Genomic DNA, 20,855 nt, shown 5'->3' with positions numbered 1-20,855 from the left:
GTGATTTTTTATAAGCTAAAGAAAAAAAAAGAGTTGTTGAGGAGAGGAAATTGTAAGCTTTGATGATATGAAGTTGGAAAAAGAAGAACTTTGTCATTCCCCCCACGTGTAGAGAGGCTTCCAATCGATCCTTCACAAGCTTCTCGTCGCCACTCCTTTTTTTTTTTTTTTTTTTACACTTGTTTGTCTCCTCCGTCTGCATCTACACGTCCACATTTATGTGTACATATCCATATGTATATGTTTTGTATTTGCAATTGCAGCCGCAGGCACTTCTAAAGTACTAGATAAGCTTCAATTCTGGGAAAATGTGAGAATGACTTATATATATTGGGCAAAATATAATGAAATATATATATCATCATTCTAGAGTTACAAGGCATTGGCATTAAATCCTTGAAAAAGAGGAGGGACATTTCAGTTTGAGTCAAAATAGTCATTTCGGTACGTGTTTGGATCAGATAATGAAAGCATTGTTTAGTAAAAAATACATACATGGAAGTGGATGGTTGTGAGTTGTGACATACTATTAAATTAGACAAAACAGTACACTAAACCTGTGAAAGAAAAAAAAAAAAGAAAAAGACAGAGAAGATCATAAGAATTTAATAGGGACCAGGTTCTTATGTTGGTTGATTTCTCAATTGATATAATGGATAATGTAACCTGTTATTTCTTTTTGTGTTTTGAAATAATTTCAACTTAATAAATTTTTGTTACCTTTGTTTAACTTTATAAAGTTAATTTTTAAAACAACGTTCAAGTACGCTAAACTTTTCTTCAATAGTATTTTTAATAAATTAAATACTTTTCAGTTCTCATAAACAATATGGATATTAAAAAAAGAGAAAAAAATAATAAAAATATAATTAGTTATCTTTTATTTCATATAATTAGTTATCTTTTATTTCTCTTGCTAATTGATCAGTACATAGTTGATTCATAGATATCAAGTACCACAATTTCCACCTGGTCCTCCAAAAGAAAATGATACTCCACTCGACTTCACGTAACCCCAATACGATAGTCTATAACATTGGTAAGAATCTGAATATTGTCTTGCTTTCTTATCTTCAATATCAACATTTTGGTATTTCCAATTCTTAACTTTGACATGGAAAAATTGTGAGCTTTTATGAGAATCTATAGTTGGAAAATGACCATTTCCCATTGGAGGACTAATTCCATTCGGAGAAGTAAATGTATTTCCTCCATACCGTATCAAAGAAGCTCCTTCGTTTAAATGTGTAAATAACTCTTTGGGCCAGTATCCAATTAATTGATCAAACACTTTTAGTACCCAATGTCCACTAAAACCATCCTGATAAATATTAAAACATAACAAAAAACAGTTAAACAAAATTTATAAAATTAAGTATATATGTGATTTATATAAGAAACATTAAAAAGAACATATATTTCTAACAAAAACTTCAAAAAATTCTAACGAGAATAAATTAGACTTCGAATATATTGAAGCATAATCCAAAAAATTATAATTAATATAAAGTTGAGAAATCTTTACCTGAAAGATCTTCGGTTGATAACCAATTATTTCTTTACCACCATAAATAGATGATCTATCAAATGAACTTCCAAGCCATGAATCTCGAGTAACAAGAATAAAGCCAGGACATTTTGTATTATAACATCCAGTTTTCTTATAACCATCTGCCTAATAAATTAAAATAGAAAAATCAAGGGTAAAATGTCATGCAAAAAGAAGGGTAAATGCAAACCCTTAATTATTTGTTTGCTATGTATAAAGAAACATAATAAAAAAATTAATTTTCTCACAGTCCAATATACAGTAAATCGCGTCAAACTATCACCATATAATCTTGGATGCACCTACAAAAAAAAATATACATGAAAATAACAAAAAATTCAAAGTAGAAGTATGAAAATGTTTTTTTTTCATAAATGTATTCTCAAACTCAAATACATCATGAGTTTTATAAATACTGAATAACCACAAATTAGTTATATTCTTGTATTATTGGTAATTATCATATAGTTTTAAAGAATTATTTTAATTGATTATATGCTTATAAATATAATTAAATATGTTTATCTATTTTCATTATATATATTGTAAGTTTTAGTTCCTTATGTAATATTGCATGATTTTGTATAAATGAAACATTAAGTTTTATATATATGATAATAACTTACCGCCGAGCCAACTTGTATACTATTGAGTTGATCACGAGGTCCGTTCTCTAACCAAATTTGAACTTTACTGTACTGGTTATTTTGTAGAGTTAAATTATGAAGACTTATATAAGCTTCTGCTCCTCGATAGATGCTCCCATCCAAAACAGTCTCAATTGTTGCAAACTGTATATAATATAAATAAAAATGTTGACACTTTCAATATATTTTGCATGTATATTCACAACACAGGAAAAACGAAAAAACACTTTAGTGCATATAAACATTTTTATGTTGTGAATAAGATAAAATGTCATATGAGATGATATAGATATTTCAGTAAAACCATGATAATAGAAGAAAATTTACATGTTGGCCAGGGTAGTCGAGCGTGTCGAGGTGAATGCTATTTGTTCCATCTATTTGCCTTAAAATTGCTACTGTTCCTTTTGGACAACTTTGATCATTTAGTTTATTCTTTTGACTTTCATTTGAGATGAAATGTTCCTAATACAAAACATAAGAATATCAAGATTAAGTTAAAAAAAAAAAAAGAATTACAACATTAGATTATTTTTTATTACATTAAAACCATCATACCGGAATTTTGTGGTGTTTCAGCATTGGATGTTGGAAAGCTGGTTGTTTATATATATCAACACAATTAAAATCCTGCAAAATCGATTATAATTTAACAAATTAAAAGTATTATTATTAATGAAAAAAATTCCAAAAATCTTATATAATAGAAAAAAAACAAAGTAGAAGTGATAGAATATAAACAAAATTAAAATCCTGCAAAATCTATTATAATTTAACAAATTAAACATATAATTATTATTAATAAAAAATTCCAAAAATCTTATGTAAAGATTAGAAAAACAAAGTAGAATATCAACACAATTAAGATCCTGCAAAATCAATTATAATTTAACAAATTAAAAGTATTATCATTAATAAAAAAATAAAAAAATAAAAGTTCAAAAAATATTTTGGTAAAGATTGGAAAAAGAACAAAGTAGAAGTGATAGAATCTCACATCAATGGTTCCATCGGCCCGTAACGTTAAAAACATATAAGAAACAAGAAGTAGCGCAAGATGTAAACCCATTGTTTAAGTTTTACTCTTCGTTCTCCTTTGATAATTCAAGATATATATATATATACCAATTGTGAGACAACGACTAATAAGTTTGTTGTTGCTAATCGTATTAATTAACATCTTATAAACCTACCAAAAGTGTCAAATACAAAGATTTAACCGTTCAATTAGGGTCAATATCGAATATCGAGTCAACAGTAATAAATTTGTTGATACTTGAAACAAAAGATATACTTTTTTTTTGGTAATGAATACAAAAGATATACTTGTTACACTCGGCTAATAAGTTTGTTGTTGCTAATCGTATCAATTAACATCTTATAAACCTACCAAAAGTGTCAAATACAAAGATTTGACTGTTAAATAAAAATAAATTTAGGATCAAAATCAGGTCAACCATAATAAATACAAAGATTTAACCGTTCAATTAGGGTGAATATCGAATATCGAGTCAACAATAATAAATTTGTTGATACTTGCTAGTTTTATCACTTCTCAATCTACCTTTAAGTGTCAAATACAAAAGATATACTTTTTTTTTTTTTGGTAATGAATACAAAAGATATACTGTTACACTAATTTAAATTAACGCCTAATAAATTTATCTAGACAATAATTATATATTTCATCGAATATAAAGATACCATAACTGTCCAATACAAATACTTAATTGTAAAAACAAAATTATTAGAATCCATACCATTTTGAGTCAACGACTAATAAATTTATGGGATTATTTTCTAAAAGTCTGTTGTTCTAAAATCAATATAGGAAATTTCCACAGCCCAGCTGGTTTAGTTTCAGATTAAATTGGCAAGGAGTGGATTGGGTTCGATTCTAATCAATGTTTTTACTTAGGGTTTGACCATAGGGTTGACTTATTTGCTTGTTCTGGAAGATTTTTGTCGTCTATATGCTGCATATCTTGTTCAATCGATTGTGTAATTTGTGTTTAGGCTCACATATACATGTAGTCTTTTAAGTCTATTTTATTGTTTCATTTGGTGTTTGGGTTCTTTCAGTTGTATAACCTTAGAGTTTAGTGTTCTATTTAGAGTGAGTTTCATTTATTTCTTGGGTTCCTCTGGTATTTGTCCTTAGGATATAGTTTCTTTCTTAATACATGTGTGTTTCATTTGGTCCTTGGGTTCCCTAGTTACAATCCTTTAAGGTATAGTTTTGTCCTTAATACATGTGTTTCATTTGGTCCTTGGGTTCCCTAGTCACAATCCTTAGGGTATAATTTTTTCCTTAATACATGCGTCTTTCATTTGGTCCTTGGGTTCCCTTAGTTACAATCCTTAGGGTATAATTATTTTATTAATTCCTGTGTGTTTGAAATGAAAGGGAAGCTGTTGAATGTGAAAGAAATGGTAGGTTTCTCCAAGGAATTGATATTGTTGCTCGACGAAATAAACTCTGCAACTGATCTGCATGAAGCTTTTGATATTGTCATAGTTCTGGCTGATCTTGGGAATGGAAAAGGTTAAGAGAAAGTTTTGGTTTCGAGAATGAAGTAGAGTATGTGTGTTTTATTTTGTTGTGTCTGTCATTGATATTTGGGATTGATTGTCGAGAATTGTCCTTGTTGTAAACACTTGTTTTATTGTCTTATCAATGCAAAACACACATATTGCTCTTTGCCTAACATGGCAGCCATCTAATTACAAATCACTAGAACGTGTCCGGTTCGAAAAGATTCCAAATTTGAACCATAAGCCACATCTTCAATTAGCATAAAATAAAAACAGTGATCAACCAAAATGGTCGACACAATGAACGGTTTTTAAAGCAAAATCCCGTGCATCTACACCAAGGATACAACAGTCATTTTTTCAAAGTAAAGCCTAAATCTAGAAGCATGGACAAAAAATGCTCAATTTCAAACTTTTTATGGGACAAAGGCCAAGTGGTCAATATCACCAGCCTGAAATTTGTAGACACGTTAACACTCCATGTAACTGAAGAAAACTTTTTATATAGCAAAAAGGAAGATATACAACACCTCTCAAGAATGTCGTCGTAGCTTGATGGTAGTCATGCCCTTTGATTCCCGAAGCTGAAGAAAGATAATTACTCAATATTATTACACAGTTTTGGCAGCACCAAGTTATAGTTACATCATATTACAAACAAGAGATTGGGGAGGAATGGTACCTTATTTAACACATAGATGTTAGCATACGAAAAGTAGACATAATACAAAAATGCAGGGTTGAATGCGTTAGTCCATTGAGCTGGAGTAGGCATGTGTCTAGTGGGACGTCGTTCAAGTTTGCTTTCATGATCGACCAAATCAAACCCAACAACCTGAATAACCAAACAAGAAACGAGCACAAAACCAAATAAACAATCAAAACATACAAGAGATAGCTGTTAGCAATATCAGAACAGAGTCTCCAAGAGAAGCAGAGCATTTGCTTGCTTCAAACCCAGCAAAGATGCAAAACGACGTCACCTTAACAAATGAAGAATTGGGCCGCGTAAACAAGAACATGAAGCCCACCAAGATTGAGCAAACTCAACAATTGACTCCAACGGCTATCTCCTCACCACAAGACAATAAAACCGTACCTGTGAAAGCGACATCAAGAGATAAGGTCGACAAGGGAAGGAGGTAGCAGTGTGTTCAGATCGTACAACTAAAGCAGTTTCAAAGCTGGCAATTGACCAGCCAACCATCAAGCTGTCTAATCGCTTTACAACCCTCGATCCAATATGTGTGAGCGGATCTTGACAAGTGTCTAAGAACACTAGGGTTTATGTTCAAGTGTATAAATACGTCAAGAGTGGCATTGTAAACATTTGAGCTGAAATAATAATACAAAGTTCCATCTTTTACAAAGAGTCTCTTTTGCTTTCATGGTATCAGAGCTCACTCGGTCTGAGCCTATGGCGAATCGTCAGGTAGGAACTTACACAGTTTCTACTCTAAACATCTCTAACTGTGTCACCGTTACTCTCACTAGTCAGAACTATGCTATGTGGAAGAATCAGTTTGAGACCTTCTAGCTGGTCAAGGTTTACTCGGGTTCATCAATGGATCCATCCCAGTTCCTCAAGCTACCGTCAATGTTCCTGGAATCAACGACACAACAACAGAAAGGCCAAATCCAGAGTACCAAAACGACTATCAGAAGCGGATCCGAACAGACTCTATTGTCAGATCTTGGCTGCTAGGCTCCTTCGCTGAAAATATCCTCAGCGTGGTTCTCAAGCTGCTCCACATCTTATGAGGTATGGACCACTCTTGCAAATCACTTCAATAGGGTCTCATCCTCTAGGCTGTTTGAGCTTCAGAGGAAGTTACAAACTATAGAAAAGAAGGATAGGACTATGGAAGTTTATCTTAGTGAGCTTAAAGGAATCTGTGACCAGTTAGCTTCGGTTGGTAGTCCTGTTACAGAGAAGATGAAAATTTTTGCTGCGTTGAACGGATTAGAAAGAGAGTACGAACCGATTAAAACTACCATTGAGAATGCTGTTGACTCTGTTCCTAGTCCTACTCTTGATGATGTTTGTCCAAAGCTTACCGGATATGATGACCGACTGCAAACATATCTGACTGAATCCTTAGTTACTCCACACCTTGCATTCGCTGTTTCTCAGACAAACGCTCCAAGTTACTATCAACACAACAATAGTAACAGGGGTTGTGGGAATGCTCGGTTTGGTCAAGGTGGCATAAACTCTTTTTCTACAAGAGGACGAGGCTTTCATCAACAACTCTCTAGCTCCACCGGATCTCAAAGTATGACATGTCAGATTTGCGGCAAGAATGGTCATTCGGCTCTTCGCTGTTGGCACAGATTCAACAATAGCTATCAGTATGACGAAGCTCCAGTAGCATTGGCTGCTATGCAAATCACAGACGTCACTGATCAGCGTGGACACGAATGTTTGCCAGACTCTGGGTCTTCTACTCACGTCACTCACTCCACGCAAGTCCTGCAGCATTCACAGCCATACACAGGTTCTGATACAGTTATGGTTGGTGATGGCTCCTTCCTCCCAATCACTCACACAGGCTCTACAAGCATTGCCTCCACATCAGGTAACTTATCTTTAAAGGATGTGCTTGTGTGCCCTGATATTGCTAAATCGTTGTTATCTGTTTCAAAATTAACAATGGATTACCCTTGCTCTTTTGAATTTGATGATGATCGTGTTCGTATAAACGATAAGGCAACCAAGAGGCTGCTGGTAATGGGAAAAATACATAATGGTTCGTATAGTGTGGGGGAACCAAAGCTACAAGTCTACTACTCTGCACATCAACATCTTGCAAGTGATGAAGTGTGGCATAGAAGACTTGGTCACCCTCATTTGCAAGTTCTTCAGCAGTTAGCCAAAACCAACTCCATCGTCTTCAATAAAATCACTAAGTCGGTGTGTGAAGCTTGTCAGCTAGGGAAAAGCTCAAGACTTCCTTTTTCTTCTTCTAGTTTTGTTGCATCTAGACTTCTTGAGAGGGTTCACTGTGACTTATGGGGTCCCTCTCCAATAACCTCTGTTCAAGGGTTCAGATTTTATGTAGTCTTTGTAGACAACTACTCTAGATACAGTTGGTTTTATCCACTGAAATCAAAAGCAGACTTCTTTTCTATCTTTATAATGTTCCAGAAAATGGTTGAAAATCAGTTTGATTGCAAGATTAAATATTTTCAGTGTGATGGTGGTAGTGAATTTATCAGTACTCAGTTTTTGCAACATTTACAGAACAATGGTATACAACAACACCTCTCATGTCCTCACACTCCATAGCAAAACGGTCTAGCAGAAAGGAAGCATAGACACATCACTGAACTTGGACTGTCAATGTTGTTTCAAGGCAGAGTTCCATCTAAATGCTGGGTTGAAGCCTTCTTTACTGCTAATTTTCTCATTAATTTGCTCCCTGCAACACCGCTTGAAGAATCAATCTCACCGTTTGAGAAAATTCATGCTAAAGCTCCTATTTATTCATCTCTGCGGGTTTTTGGCTGTGCTTGCTTCCCAACTTTGAGAGACTATGCTTCTAACAAACTCGATCCTAAGTCTCTCAAGTGTGTCTTCCTTGGTTATAGCGAGAAGTATAAGGGCTATCGGTGTCTCTACCCTCCAACAGGTAGAGTTTATATAAGCAGGCATGTTGTGTTTGATGAAGCAGCCTTCCCTTTTGGCTCAGTATATAGTAAAATGCATTCTCAAGGAGCTACTACTCTGTCTTCTGCATGGTACAAAGGTTTTCCTGTGTCACCAGAAGCCCCTTCAACAAGCTCTCCTCCATCGAGTGAACCAAAATCTTCGCTGTCTGCAGTCTCACCGAGCACTACATCTCAATCAGCTCCGACGCTGCAGAGATAATATATTCACTATGACAGTGACATTCCTGTTACTATCTACGAAGTTGGTGAGTGTTCTAAGAGTTCAGCAGACTCCACCCTTGCTCCTAACAGCGACTGTGCATCTCAACCTTCTGATAACAATCCATTGTCATCAAGTCAACATCACTCTGAAGTTGTCATTCCACCAATAACAATCAATGAACATCCGATGACTACTAGAGGGAAAGATGGTATAAGAAAACCAAACCCTCGTTATGCATTGATGTCACACAAAGTTGCGTATCCAGAACCAAAAACCGTTACTGCTGCTCTCAAGCATCCAGGGTGGAACAATGCTATGTCAGAAGAAATGGGAAACTGCAAAGCAACTAATACCTGGTCCTTGACTCCACCAACACCCGACATGAATATCCTTGGTAGCAAATGGGTTTTTCGAACAAAGTTCAATGCAGATGGTACATTAGACAAACTCAAGGCTCGTCTAGTGGCTAAAGGGTTTGATCAAGAAGAGGGAATCGACTATTTGGAGACATACAGCCCAGTTGTTCGAACTCCAACGGTCATACTAGTGCTTCAAGCTGCAACTGCTAGAAATTGGGAATTAAAACAAATGGATGTCAGCAATGCTTTTCTCCATGGAGATCTTCAAGAAACTGTTTATATGAGGCAACCTGCTGGCTTCATAGATAAAGACAAACCTGATCATGTTTGCCTTCTTCACAAATCATTGTATGGATTGAAGCAGTCTCCAAGAACCTGGTTTGATAAATTTAGTGATTTTCTTCTGGAATTTGGCTTCAAATGCAGTCTCCTTGATCCATCTTTCTTCATCCATGACCATAATGGAGATAATATTCTTCTTCTTCTATATGTGGATGACATGATTATTACTGGTAATAACTTGAGAACTCTTACACATCTTTTGGAGAAGCTCAACAAGCAATTTCGAATGAAAGATCTTGGACAGGCTCATTACTTTCTTGGTATTCAGATACAGCATTTTAGTGGTGGCTTGTTTCTGTCACAGCAAAAGTACGCTGAAGATCTTCTGGTCGCTGCTGCCATGGAGAATTGTGCTCCAATGCCGACTCCTCTTCCCCTGCAATTGGACAGAGTTAAAAATCAACAAAGAGACTTCTCTGATCCAACCTATTTTCGAAGTCTAGTAGGCAAGCTTCAATACTTGACTTTGACAAGACCAGACATTCAGTTCTCAGTAAACTATGTTTGTCAGAAAATGCATCATCCATCAGTTTCCGATTTCCAGCTTCTTAAAAGGATACTCCGATACATCAAGGGTACTGTCACAATGGGAATCACCTTTAGTCGGAACTCAAGCTTTGATCTTAAAGCCTATAGTGACAGTGACTATGCAAATTGCAAAGAAGGGAGACGATCTGTTGGTGGTTATTGCACTTACTTGGGATGTAACCTTATCTCTAGGTCATCCAAGAAACAACCAACAGTGTCCAAGAGTTCTACAGAAGCTGAATATCGATCTTTGTCTGAAACAGCATCAGAAATTAAGTGGATAAGCTCTGTTTTGCGTGAGCTTGGCATTCTATTGCCACACACACAGGAGCTCTATTGTGACAACCTCTCGGCAGTATACTTAACTGCCAACCCAACTTATCATGCTAGAACCAAACACTTTGATGTGGACTACCATTACGTTCGAGAGCGTGTTGCTCTAAAGACGTTGGTGGTCACACACTTTCCTAGAGAACAACAAATCGCAGACATCTTTACGAAGTCTCTTCCGATTGGTACCTTCTCATTCCTTAGAAGCAAACTTGGTGTAGGCCTTCCTCCCACACCAAATTTGAGGGGGGCTGTTAGCAATATCAGAACAGAGTCTCCAAGAGAAGCAGAGCATTTGCTTGCTTCAAACCCAGCAAAGACGCAAAACGATGTCACCTTAACAAATGAAGAATTGGGCCGCGTAAACAAGAACGTGAAGCCCACCAAGATTGAGCAAACTCAACAATTGACTCTAACGGCTATCTCCTCACCACAAGACAATAAAACCGTACCTGTGAAAGCGACATCAAGAGATAAGGTCGACAAAGGGAAGGAGGTAGCAGTGTGTTCAGATCGTACAACTAAAGCAGTTTCAAAGCTGGCAATTGACCAGCCAACCATCAAGCTGTCTAATCGCTTTACAACCCTTGATCCAATATTTGTGAGCGGATCTTGACGAGTGTCTAAGAACACTAGGGTTTATGTTCAAGTGTATAAATAAGTCAAGAGTGGCATTGTAAACATTTGAGCTGAAATAATAATACAAAGTTCCATCTTTTACAAAGAGTCTCTTTTGCTTTCATGGTATCAGAGCTCACTCGGTCTGAGCCTATGGCGAATCGTCAGATAGGAACTTACACAGTTTCTACTCTAAACATCTCTAACTGTGTCACCGTTACTCTCACTAGTCAGAACTATGCTCTGTGGAAGAATCAGTTCGAAACCTTTCTAGCTGGTCAAGGTTTACTCGGGTTCATCAATGGATCCATCCCAGTTCCTCAAGCTACCATCAATGGATCTATAGTTGGTACATACCGGCTTGGTACAGTTGTTGTTGCGCCGGTTTGGGACAAGGCTTGCACGGAAACAATCGGCTCAGGCCAGTATGCAGCCATTTTGTGGATTGTTTCGGAATTTAGATAAGAAAGTGTATACTCAAGGGAGAGAGAGATAAGGGGAATTGAAAGTTTTAGATGGTGGAAGAAGCAGGGACGAGTGGGGGGATATAAATAGAGAATTAAAAATAAATAAATAAAAATGAAATGTGAAACAATTAATGATACGATCCATATTCTTTTATTCCAGCCTCTTTTTTGCTATTGAATTTAGAGATCGACTTAGTAAAGTTTGCATGCTGAGCTAAGTTGGATGATAACATTAATAAGACACGTTTTTAAAAGAGTTGTGGATAAATGTCGACAATCTTGTTTTTTTGTGTCTTCAATGACTTTTTGAAGTGAGGAGATAGGGATCTAATTTCGGTTTTGAAGTGAGGAGATAGGGATCACAAAAGTAATACACAATTTGTCTTTACGAAAATTTATTATACAATTTGTGTTAATTTTATGTAAAATACTATGATTTAGTACAATAAATTTTGTATCTTATCAAATAAGCTTTTGACAATCAGTTGTTATTATTAAATTATATCTTATTAAATAAGGTTTTGACCTCCACCAACATTTGGAACACCAATCATAGAATGCCAACATTGAACAAAAACAGCCAACCCCATATTTAGTGATTGCTTCATGTTCATTATAATTTCTATAGTCGGGATCATTATGCATGTGATGCATAATTTAATCTAAATTATTGTTTTGATTGGTAAACCACAAAAGGAAAAACTATTTATATATATACCAGATTTTTTGTTTTGAAAATCGTGGTTTCATTACGTAATAACATTTCCGAAAATAATAACTATGAATTCTTTTCTGAGATCTTTATGTCTATCTCAAGCCACATTCAAACTTACCGAAGCATTCATTGTTAAAAGAAGTGTAGGTTAATATGTTGCTTGATGTGAGGACATTTTGAGTTTTAGTGAGACCTCAGTAACATATTAACCCCACATTCTTTCTTTCTTTCTTTCTTTCTTTCTGATTTACATTTTGGTAAGCCAAATTTTGTTTATTGGTTTTTTTTTTTTGGACAACATCCTTTATTGGTTAAAGTTAGTTATTTGTAGAACGATATTGTGTAGTATTCGTAAAACGGAACAAAGTTGTTTTCTTGAATTAATATTCTTGAACACTTCGAATTTTTTCTAAGAGTTCGTTCATTTGTAAAACATACAATGTTGGCGAATGTAATATTTGATTCTTTGAAGTATCGATCCAAAAAATCACCTTCATGCATACAAGAGACACGATAATACTAAGGAAATAATATTTTGGACTAATTCTGATGAGAATGTAGAGGTCAAGAAAACAAAACACAGAATTGATAGAAGTACCAAAACGTGCTAAGATCCTATGATTTTTGGGACCATTTTTAGGTCGTCTGTCTCTAATTCTTATATATTATTTATCGATAGATCTTTCTTTTTTTTTTTTTTCTTTTGATGTTGAATCATATCTAACATGGCAATACAATACGTGTATGCGTGTGACAATCCTTACCCACATAATTTTGTTTTCTCTTTTTTTTTTTTGTATTTATATTTTCATTTGGCATTGAAGACATCCTTTTGAATTACACATTCCATTATAGGAATACTTTATTGGGACATTCAGTTTTATAGAGTAGACCATCTCTCACTTGGAAAGAGTATGCCTAACCATTTTTTAAGTCTTTGTATATAATATATTTCATAATACTTTCAGTCATCTAATATAATAGATGAAAGATAAATAATATAATTTGGAATTGATTACTCAAGGAAATTTCAAAAATATAATTTGCTGAAGATTGCATGGAAAAGAAGAAGTGGCACTGTGGCAGACATTCATTCTACTATACCAACCTGTATAGTATGAAATACAATTATGGAGCTAAAGTGATATTCTTGTTTACAGAATTCACCAAGACACTTCCCAGACTCTATCAACAGTAATAAACAAAGTCAACCATAACTAACACATGCTACTCTATATGAAATCAACGGAGATCGGGAGATGGAGCTTTTACCTTGACGGAGCCACACAGCTCCGGCACAGATTTGAAATGTGCAGAGACACTCGAGGCGATGCACAGATTTGTTATCTCACCATGGAAACTACCTAAATCCAAAGACAAAAAAATGTCAAAAGACTATCTTTTGCAACACAGCCTATATATGGAAGTGCACAACTAACTGATGCATCAAATGACCTGAAAATGGTGGTAAAAGTGATTAGGATATTCAATTACCTCCTAAGAGAGTAATTTAACAATCTTCCAGCCATCTAAAACACTTGCTTGTTGACATTCATTCTTCTAAAGCTAAAAAACACTTGCCTGTTCTAGGAGCACTAGTCGACGGTGGCACAAAGTCCGGACTTTTGAGTACGTGATGCAAGTCGGTGAAAAACGCTGTGGCATCAGCTACCGGGAACAGCTCTGCTATCGCTGGGAATAATGAAACGGAACAAGGGTCAGAGTTATTCGAACCAAATCAGTTTTGCTGGATACAGGGAAAAGAAGCATTAGAATATCAAACTAGTCTTACCATCTTTCTTTTTCAAACAACACATGGTCACTACAACTTCATCGGACGTTGGGACCTCTACAAAAGATCATGAGTAAAAAATATGAATAAGGAATGTCTTCTAAATCCAGTTGTTTCAAGCTATAATTCTTAAACTATAGTTTTAAGAATTTCAATGGCTCAGCTCCCAAATAGAGTAAAGCCTTTAACTGACCCTTTGCTTGTCTCACTCAAGACTAGTTATATAATTATCTGTAACTCCACTTAACTACTTGCCACTAGCAAAAACTTTTAAACTGGTGGGGTTACAAAACTAACATGTCATGATTTGTGAGAAGAGCTAAGAAAACATGAACCAGGTTAGGCAAGAATGACAGAAACAAAAAAACTAGTAACCATTCTTAACAAGAGACGGACAAAGGTTTCTTACACAGAAGAGAGTTACAAAGATTGTTTTAAACTTAGAAACTAGAGAAGGGTTACAACAAGACTATTTTTTTAATGTGAGGAGTCGGAGCTGATGAAAACCTCTTGTCATCATCTCCAAGCTCCCCACTGGAGGAGGAGGAGAATCCATTCTCTCCTCCTCCTCCATTCTGGTTCTGGTAAGCTGCTCCTCCTCCATTCTGGTAAGCTGCTCCTCCTCCATTATTATCGAATGCTGCTCCTCCATTCAGAAGATCGTGGAAACCTCCATTCAGAAGATCATGGAAACCTCCATTCAGAAGATCGTGGAAACCTCCATTCTGCTCTTCTGCAAAGTCCACCTCTTCTCCAAGCTCCTCGTCTCCAAGCTCCTCCTCGTCTCCAACCTCCACCTCTTCTCCAAGCTCCTCCTCTTCTCCAAGCACGTCTTCCTCTTCTCCAAGCACGTCTTCTTCTGCAACACCAAGTGGTGCGCTTTCAAGTGGTGCAAGCTCAAGCTCACCACCACCACCACCAGCAGCAGCAATGTGCTGACCACCGAATTTAAAACAATAGCAAAAGAGAAGGCAAAGAAGAAGAGAAAGGGCAATAACAATGGCTGTTATTGCAATAACAAAGAGAACAGAAAGAACATCGCTAGTTCGGAAAGAAAACACAATGGAATTAGTCATTGTGTTGGAAAAGAAAGAGAGAGAGAGCAAGAAGAAAAACCAAAGAAGATGAAGAAGAAGAAGAAGAATTCTTCATCTTCATCTTCTTTTAAGAGCGAAATTAATACAAGAGAAGAAGGAGTAGCAGTAGCTCTTACCTACGAATTAAAACCACCCACCACCAAGAAGCAGAAGCAGCAGAAGCAGCAGGAGCAGGACTTGCAGGCGTAGGCTGGAGGCTCTGGGTTGATGAACTTCCATATTTGGGGTGAGAGAAGAAGAAGAATAGATGTAGAAAGAGAGAGAGAGAGAGAGATAGAGAGAGATAGAGAGATAGAGAGATTCAAAATTCACAGAGAGCTATGCTTGCTTCGCTTCTAACTATTATGGCGTAGGGTTTATTTTGACTAAAAGATGCAATCCCTTAGTCAATTACTAAGGCATGTTTATCTTTAGTTTACCTAATCATATAATAAATACAAAAGAAAAAAAAAAAAATTCCTCTAAACTCGATTTCTTTTCCTCTCTTCTCTCTCTCTCTCTCTCTTTCTCTCGTCTCATCAGAAAAAATGGAGAATCCGAATTGTGTCGAGAGTCAGTTTATGTTCAATAATGTCATCTTCTTCTGCGAACGTCTCCTTGCTGAATTCCCCTCTGAGGTAGGTATCCCAATTTCGAAATCGTATAGCTTCTATCACATCACATTGTTGTTTCAATTTCTGGTTGCTCTTCTGGTCTGATCCGATCTACCTAGCTCTAACCCAGAGTAGGCATTTCTCGATTTAGACGGTGTCGAGTTCTGGGTTTTTTTTTTTGTTCCGAGGGTCTGAATTTGTATCTAGAATTCTCATTTTTGTTCTTCTTCAATTTGACTGAAATTCATAATTGAGAATTTTTATTTTTGTTCTTCGATTTTCTCAATAGAGATATTAGCCAATTTGAGATTTGTTTTGACTTGGATTTTTTTCATGATCCTTAGTTCTTTCTTGTTCTGTGATTCAAGTGAGCAGCTACTTTTCATCATTATGCAGGTGAACTTGCAATTGTTATATCAGTACATGAGCGAGATATTTAAACAAGAAATGAGCCAGTAGAGCCTGATTGAGATCTTCATTGTTGGAGAAAACTTGGAATTTGATACTTGAACTTGCTAAAGTCACTTTGAAGATACCCATGATGTTGAATTTAGTCTTCTGTCCCCGTTTATGTAGGTTGTTCAACATTCTAGGCTTTTTGGCAGGAATGGTATGTATTACTTCTACTACACTCGCACTTTTTAAATTTGGTGTTCATATAAAATATCACTTGAGGACATGATAAGGTGATTTCTGGTAGATGGTGATGATAGGGTGTTTATTGTTCTTTTCAATTCAGAGTTTAAGTGAGCTGTAGACTTTAGTTTTGGCATGTATTTATATAAGTTTTAGCATTCTAAATCACTTGTCATATACAGAAGAAGTGACAAGTGAAGCTGATGAATGGAGATGTTCAGTACTTGAGACAAGCTGGGAAATCAAGTTTCATTATCACTGCAGAACTCGCTGCAGCAAACAAGTAGTCCCCAAAACATTGTTGTAGTAAATGGTTTGCGTCCTGTGTCTTATTGTGTTTCTTTTAGATTCTCTTGATGTATTCATATTCAGATGATCATTCGATGACTTTCGTTTCTGAAGGCAATACTAGCGAGCGCTTTTGCTAAGAAAGACTACAAAAGAGCTGCAGCTACAGCTTCTCGTGTACTGCAGGTACTGCATATTTTGTTTAAGTTTGTGGAAGCCTATGTGCCCTGCAGGACTAAATCTTGTGACAGTTGTGGAAGCCTATGAGCCTTATATATATATATATATATATTGTCTTTGATGTTTGTAGTTTAGGATTCTCAAACATTGGATTTGATGTTTGTAGTATTTTACCTCTGCTGTTAATGTGATTGTTGCCTACATGAATAATTCTTGGTTATAGGATAGCCACTAGTCAGTGTCTCAAACTTTGGTTTTGTGATTCTAAATGCTCTTTCTATTGTAATATGTTTTATGTTTTGTATGTTTGAAAATTAATTAAAATGCAATATTTTCTAATTTTATAAAATTTTAAATATTTACACATTTATACCACTTCTATTCTAATTAAAATTTAAAAATTTTAAAAAACAATATTTTCAAAAAAAAAAGACCCAAAATAAGAACCTATCAATAAATAAGATAATTTTATCTAAAAGATCATGGTTTCTTATATTTAAAAAAACACACAATTAATTCATATAAAATTTAACAACCCCTACTAACATACTACCGATGGAACACGCAAACTTGGGGAAAAATAAGAAACACAGACCAGAACAAGTTAATTAAACTTCAAGTCTGAAATTTCATATTACGTTGTTTGCGAACATAGTACAGAGTCATATATTATGGAACGATTGGATCCAGCAAAGTTGTAGGACCACTCATCTATTTTGTTTGACATGTTAATTCAGCTTTATCATATGAAAAGTTAGAATTCAACTTTATCTACGTGCATTCTCATTCGTTTTTATAGCTGTGTGATAAGAAGATGTAGTTATTTTAACATATAGAATGTTAAAAACATCGTCTATCTATAATAAATACTGTTTTACAAAACAATTTTTTTCCATATCTAAAGAGTGTCTGCAAAAAAGTATACCCTTTTTGACATTCAAAAATTGACGGATAAGAAAAATCAACAAACGAAATAGACTGAAACCAGCATAAGTTTTAACTATTTTTGGACTACCATGAACAAACAATTGGAGATTTTAATTGTTTTTAAACAAAGATTTTTGTTTAATGTGATGTCTCTAGCTACTAGCTAGGTTTAAGATGAAAACAACGTCTTTCCTAATATATAATATACTATAATTTAATCAGATTTTTTAGTTAATGAATATTGTTGGTGCCTACTGCCTAAATTAAGGATACATGATTTATGGCTGTGTTCCTTTAGTTTCGGTAATTTATATATATATTTTCTCTCATTAGAGAGCTCCACATCAGCATAATTTTCAACAAATTTTGTGGCTTTGTTTCCAATTTGAAATTAAGGGGGGTGTATTGAAATAATGATTTTGGAGGATTTGATGAGATTTAGAAAATTTGAAATTTTGATAGATTTTAGGGAAGTTGATATGATTTATAGTAAAATTCTTTGAAATCCCACCTAAAACCATAAGATTTGGATTTGTGTATTTTTAACTAAACAAATCCTCTCAAATCCTCTAAAATCCCTACAACTTATTAAAATCCAAATACACAAACTGTTTTGAATAACAGTGGATTTTAAAGTAGATTTTAAAATCATCATTTCAATAACAGTGGATTTCAAAAGACTTTTTAAAATTCATGATTGAATAACATAAGATTTGTAACTTTTACACAAATCACTTAAAATGTCAAGTTGAATACACCCCCCTAAGTAGATTTTATCCAGTTTTATAAGCCCACTCTTTTTATTTAATTTTCCAGAACGTAAGTATTTTGGTGACAAAATAAATATAAAAAACATAAAAATATCACTATCAGAAATTTTAATCTACATGATTCTAAGATAAAGCATCAGCCGCAAACATCAAAACCAGTAAAAAAACTTTGAAATATACAGGAAAAGAAAACAATGGTAAAACTGAAATACTAAAATTTGAAACCAACACAGTTTAATCTTTTAGATTCATAGAAATCAACTTAACAAATAGATAAACCAAACAAAAAGAAACGAAACTCTTCACAAGAACACATAAAAAGAACAACAATCTAATCTACCAAACAACCTACTAACTGAAGAACTTATCAGAAACTGACTTAGCTTCCACCAGCAAGTGAAACCAAAATAGACTCAATGAACATTCTTCCCAAGACTTACCATAAGCATCACAATTCAAACAATCAACCACTCTCTCCTAAATTAAAAGAATAATGCGTACGTGGAGGATGAACAATCGAGCTCAAAGGAAAAGGACAAAAATAGCCACGGAGAATGACTGTATGAAGAAGATAAATAGAGTGTACAAAGTTTGTAATTTTGCTTCTATCTGTTGAGGTCGAGCTAAGTGTTTACTCTGCTTCCAGTGGCATGTCTGCGTGTACCTTCTCTTTAGATTTTCTGATTTGGTTCTGGGATTTTTTTTTTTTTGTCATTTGTTGTTTCTAAGCTAAATTGTGTTATCATTGGGTCTGCATTATGGGTTTTGGATTGATCTATTTTCTGTTTTTTACTTTTTTTTTTTAAATGACTTTTGAAGTCTTTGAATGAGCTTTATGTGGCGAAAGCTTTGTGTTCTTTCAAAGGATTGGCCTTTTTTAAATGGTGGAGCTTGAATGAAGATGATGTTTTAAGGAACGTCGTTTAACATTTTATATCAAACGTTATTTTTGTTTCTGCAGGCAAGGGGATTGAAGAAGCATTTGAAGAGGCTTAATGCCCCTAAGCATTGGATGCTTGACAAACTTGGTGGTGCCTTTGTAAGTCCATCACTTTACTTGAATCTTACATTTCATTCATTTTGATTATGTGTTTACTCACTGACTGATGCTTTATCTCAATGAGCAGGCTCCCAAACCATCTTCTGGACCACACAAGTCGAGGGAGTGCCTTCCCCTTGTTCTTATCATCCGTAATAGATTGAAGTATGCTTTGACATACCGTGAGGTGATTTCTATCTTGATGCAAAGGCATATCCAAGTTGACGGGAAAGTGAGAACTGACAAGACATACCCTGCTGGTTTCATGGGTGAGTTCAGGGTAAATGTCTTATATTTGGTTTTCACACAAGCTTCCATGATCAGTGACTCAAAGTGGCAATCCTATGCGTTTTTGTTCTTTTGCAGATGTTGTGTCTATCCCAAAAACAAATGAAAGCTTCCGTCTTCTGTATGACACCAAGGGACGTTTCCGTCTTCATTCCATCAGGGATGAGGAGGCAAAGGTTTGTTTGCCTGAATCCCTTATATTACATTGTACTTCATAGAATTGTATGATGATCACAGCTTTGTTTGTTATAAACTGTTAGTCCTACTCCTAACTAGTTTCAATCTTTGGTTGGTGCAGTTCAAGCTGTGCAAAGTGAGATCTATCCAGTTTGGTCAGAAGGGTATTCCCTACCTGAACACCTACGATGGTCGCACTATCCGTTACCCCGACCCGCTTATCAAGCCTAATGACACTATCAAGCTCGACCTTGAGGCGAACAAGATTGTTGAGTTTATCAAGTTTGATGTGGGCAACGTTGTGATGGTTACTGGAGGAAGAAACAGAGGGCGTGTTGGTGTGATTAAGAACCGTGAAAAGCACAAGGGAAGCTTTGAGACCATCCATATTCAAGACTCAACAGGACATGAATTTGCAACGAGGTTAGGGAATGTGTTCACCCTTGGGAAAGGAACAAAGCCATGGGTGTCACTTCCGAAAGGAAAAGGTATTAAGCTTACCATCATTGAGGAAGCTAGGAAGAGGCTTTCAGCTCAACAAGCCGCTTAAACTGTATTGTTCTCCTTCAGTTTCTGAAAACTGTGTTTTGTTTTTCTGGCACCTCCTTTTTTGGTTATGAGTTTGTTTTCAGACTTTTATGTCTTTAGAGTTCCTTTTGTTTTCAGACTTGTAATCTTTTGAAATTACACCAGAAGAAAATATCCTATCAGATTATTAGAGCTCTGTTTTTCTAGGATACAAATGCCTTGCGTTTTGAATTTGGATTCTTCAACTTCTATATGCTTGAAATTTACAAATTTTGAGATTATTCACTCTTCAGTATCCCTCTGTCATGTTCCCAAATAGAGGTTCTGATCGGACATAATCACTATAGTCACAACCCCCAAAAAGTTCCAAATCTTGGCCCACTCATCTCAAGATGAACTCTTGGGAGTTCATGATCACCGGTTCATTGGAGGATCAGTTGAACACATGGCCATGTTTCCCCTGGACACTCTCAAGACCTAAAAGTTAGTAGTGTGAGTGGTTAGTTTGGCAGTGAAGGGGGTTTGCGAGAGATATGCGATGAGTTTGATTGGGAAAGTGATAGTGTGGTGAAGAGA

The 20,855-nt window shown here is 35.4% G+C and overlaps 3 protein-coding genes and 1 long non-coding RNA gene across 10 annotated transcripts; 2 read left to right on the top strand and 2 right to left on the bottom strand.

Annotated features, from left to right (window-relative positions):
• Window positions 1-878: 878 nt before the first annotated feature.
• LOC104785640 (protein neprosin-like) lies at window positions 879-3,305 on the bottom strand. The gene is made up of 7 exons (XM_019245533.2): window positions 3,194-3,305; window positions 2,755-2,826; window positions 2,524-2,661; window positions 2,176-2,340; window positions 1,798-1,851; window positions 1,526-1,675; window positions 879-1,321 (listed from the first exon to the last, which is right to left on the bottom strand). Exons 1-7 carry the CDS (start codon window positions 3,263-3,265, stop codon window positions 950-952), a joined length of 1,023 nt encoding a protein of 340 aa, XP_019101078.2. The 5' UTR covers window positions 3,266-3,305; the 3' UTR covers window positions 879-949.
• Window positions 3,306-12,992: 9,687 nt separating this feature from the next.
• On the bottom strand, window positions 12,993-15,299 carry LOC109133065 (uncharacterized). Of its 3 annotated transcripts, none has more exons than XR_015598348.1 (4): window positions 14,970-15,299; window positions 13,757-13,813; window positions 13,546-13,656; window positions 12,993-13,328 (listed from the first exon to the last, which is right to left on the bottom strand). It is a non-coding gene; the product is annotated as an uncharacterized LOC109133065 (long non-coding RNA). The 3 variants fall into 3 exon arrangements; XR_015598350.1 differs by having other exon boundaries at window positions 13,459-13,656; window positions 14,970-15,259; XR_015598349.1 differs by having other exon boundaries at window positions 12,993-13,324; window positions 13,542-13,656; window positions 14,970-15,259.
• Window positions 15,300-15,333: 34 nt separating this feature from the next.
• LOC104785638 (uncharacterized) lies at window positions 15,334-16,899 on the top strand. Of its 3 annotated transcripts, none has more exons than XM_087513165.1 (4): window positions 15,334-15,470; window positions 16,023-16,056; window positions 16,268-16,365; window positions 16,485-16,899. In XM_087513165.1, exons 1-4 carry the CDS (start codon window positions 15,381-15,383, stop codon window positions 16,635-16,637), a joined length of 375 nt encoding a protein of 124 aa, XP_087369291.1. In that variant the 5' UTR covers window positions 15,334-15,380; the 3' UTR covers window positions 16,638-16,899. The 3 variants fall into 3 exon arrangements, with proteins under 3 accessions (XP_087369291.1, XP_087369290.1, XP_087369292.1); XM_087513164.1 differs by having other exon boundaries at window positions 16,265-16,365; XM_087513166.1 differs by having other exon boundaries at window positions 16,265-16,395.
• Window positions 16,900-18,592: 1,693 nt separating this feature from the next.
• On the top strand, window positions 18,593-20,510 carry LOC104785637 (small ribosomal subunit protein eS4x-like). Of its 3 annotated transcripts, none has more exons than XM_087513163.1 (5): window positions 18,593-18,864; window positions 19,209-19,286; window positions 19,375-19,555; window positions 19,653-19,750; window positions 19,873-20,510. In XM_087513163.1, the coding sequence occupies exons 2-5, from the start codon at window positions 19,260-19,262 to the stop codon at window positions 20,299-20,301; spliced, it is 735 nt and encodes a 244-aa protein (XP_087369289.1). In that variant the 5' UTR covers window positions 18,593-18,864; window positions 19,209-19,259; the 3' UTR covers window positions 20,302-20,510. The 3 variants fall into 3 exon arrangements, with proteins under 3 accessions (XP_087369289.1, XP_087369287.1, XP_010509192.1); XM_087513161.1 differs by having other exon boundaries at window positions 18,627-18,836; XM_010510890.3 differs by having other exon boundaries at window positions 18,642-18,895.
• The last annotated feature ends 345 nt before the right edge of the window (window positions 20,511-20,855 follow it).

The sequence above is a fragment of the Camelina sativa genome, chromosome 5, assembly GCF_030686135.1.
Source record: "Camelina sativa cultivar CO46 ecotype springtype chromosome 5, ASM3068613v1".
NCBI classification, from domain to species: Eukaryota; Viridiplantae; Streptophyta; class Magnoliopsida; order Brassicales; family Brassicaceae; genus Camelina; species Camelina sativa.
This window is presented reverse-complemented; position numbering and strand designations above follow the sequence as displayed.

Excerpts from the sequence above, each read along its gene's own strand:
- LOC104785640 (XM_019245533.2), bottom strand. The coding sequence starts at position 3,265 with ATGGGTTTACATCTTGCGCTACTTCTTGTTTCTTATATGTTTTTAACG. Across the intron at positions 2,341-2,523 it reads TCGACTACCCTGGCCAACAT|TTTGCAACAATTGAGACTGT; the intron begins GTAAATTTTCTT and ends TATTATATACAG. Across the intron at positions 1,322-1,525 it reads ATCAACCGAAGATCTTTCAG|GATGGTTTTAGTGGACATTG; the intron begins GTAAAGATTTCT and ends AATATTTATCAG.
- LOC104785637 (XM_087513161.1), top strand. The coding sequence starts at position 18,741 with ATGCGTACGTGGAGGATGAACAATCGAGCTCAAAGGAAAAGGACAAAA. Across the intron at positions 18,837-19,208 it reads AGATAAATAGAGTGTACAAA|GCAAGGGGATTGAAGAAGCA; the intron begins GTTTGTAATTTT and ends TTGTTTCTGCAG. Across the intron at positions 19,287-19,374 it reads ACAAACTTGGTGGTGCCTTT|GCTCCCAAACCATCTTCTGG; the intron begins GTAAGTCCATCA and ends CTCAATGAGCAG.
- LOC104785638 (XM_087513164.1), top strand. The coding sequence starts at position 15,381 with ATGGAGAATCCGAATTGTGTCGAGAGTCAGTTTATGTTCAATAATGTC. Across the intron at positions 15,471-16,022 it reads TTGCTGAATTCCCCTCTGAG|GTTGTTCAACATTCTAGGCT; the intron begins GTAGGTATCCCA and ends CCGTTTATGTAG. Across the intron at positions 16,057-16,264 it reads TAGGCTTTTTGGCAGGAATG|AAGAAGTGACAAGTGAAGCT; the intron begins GTATGTATTACT and ends TGTCATATACAG.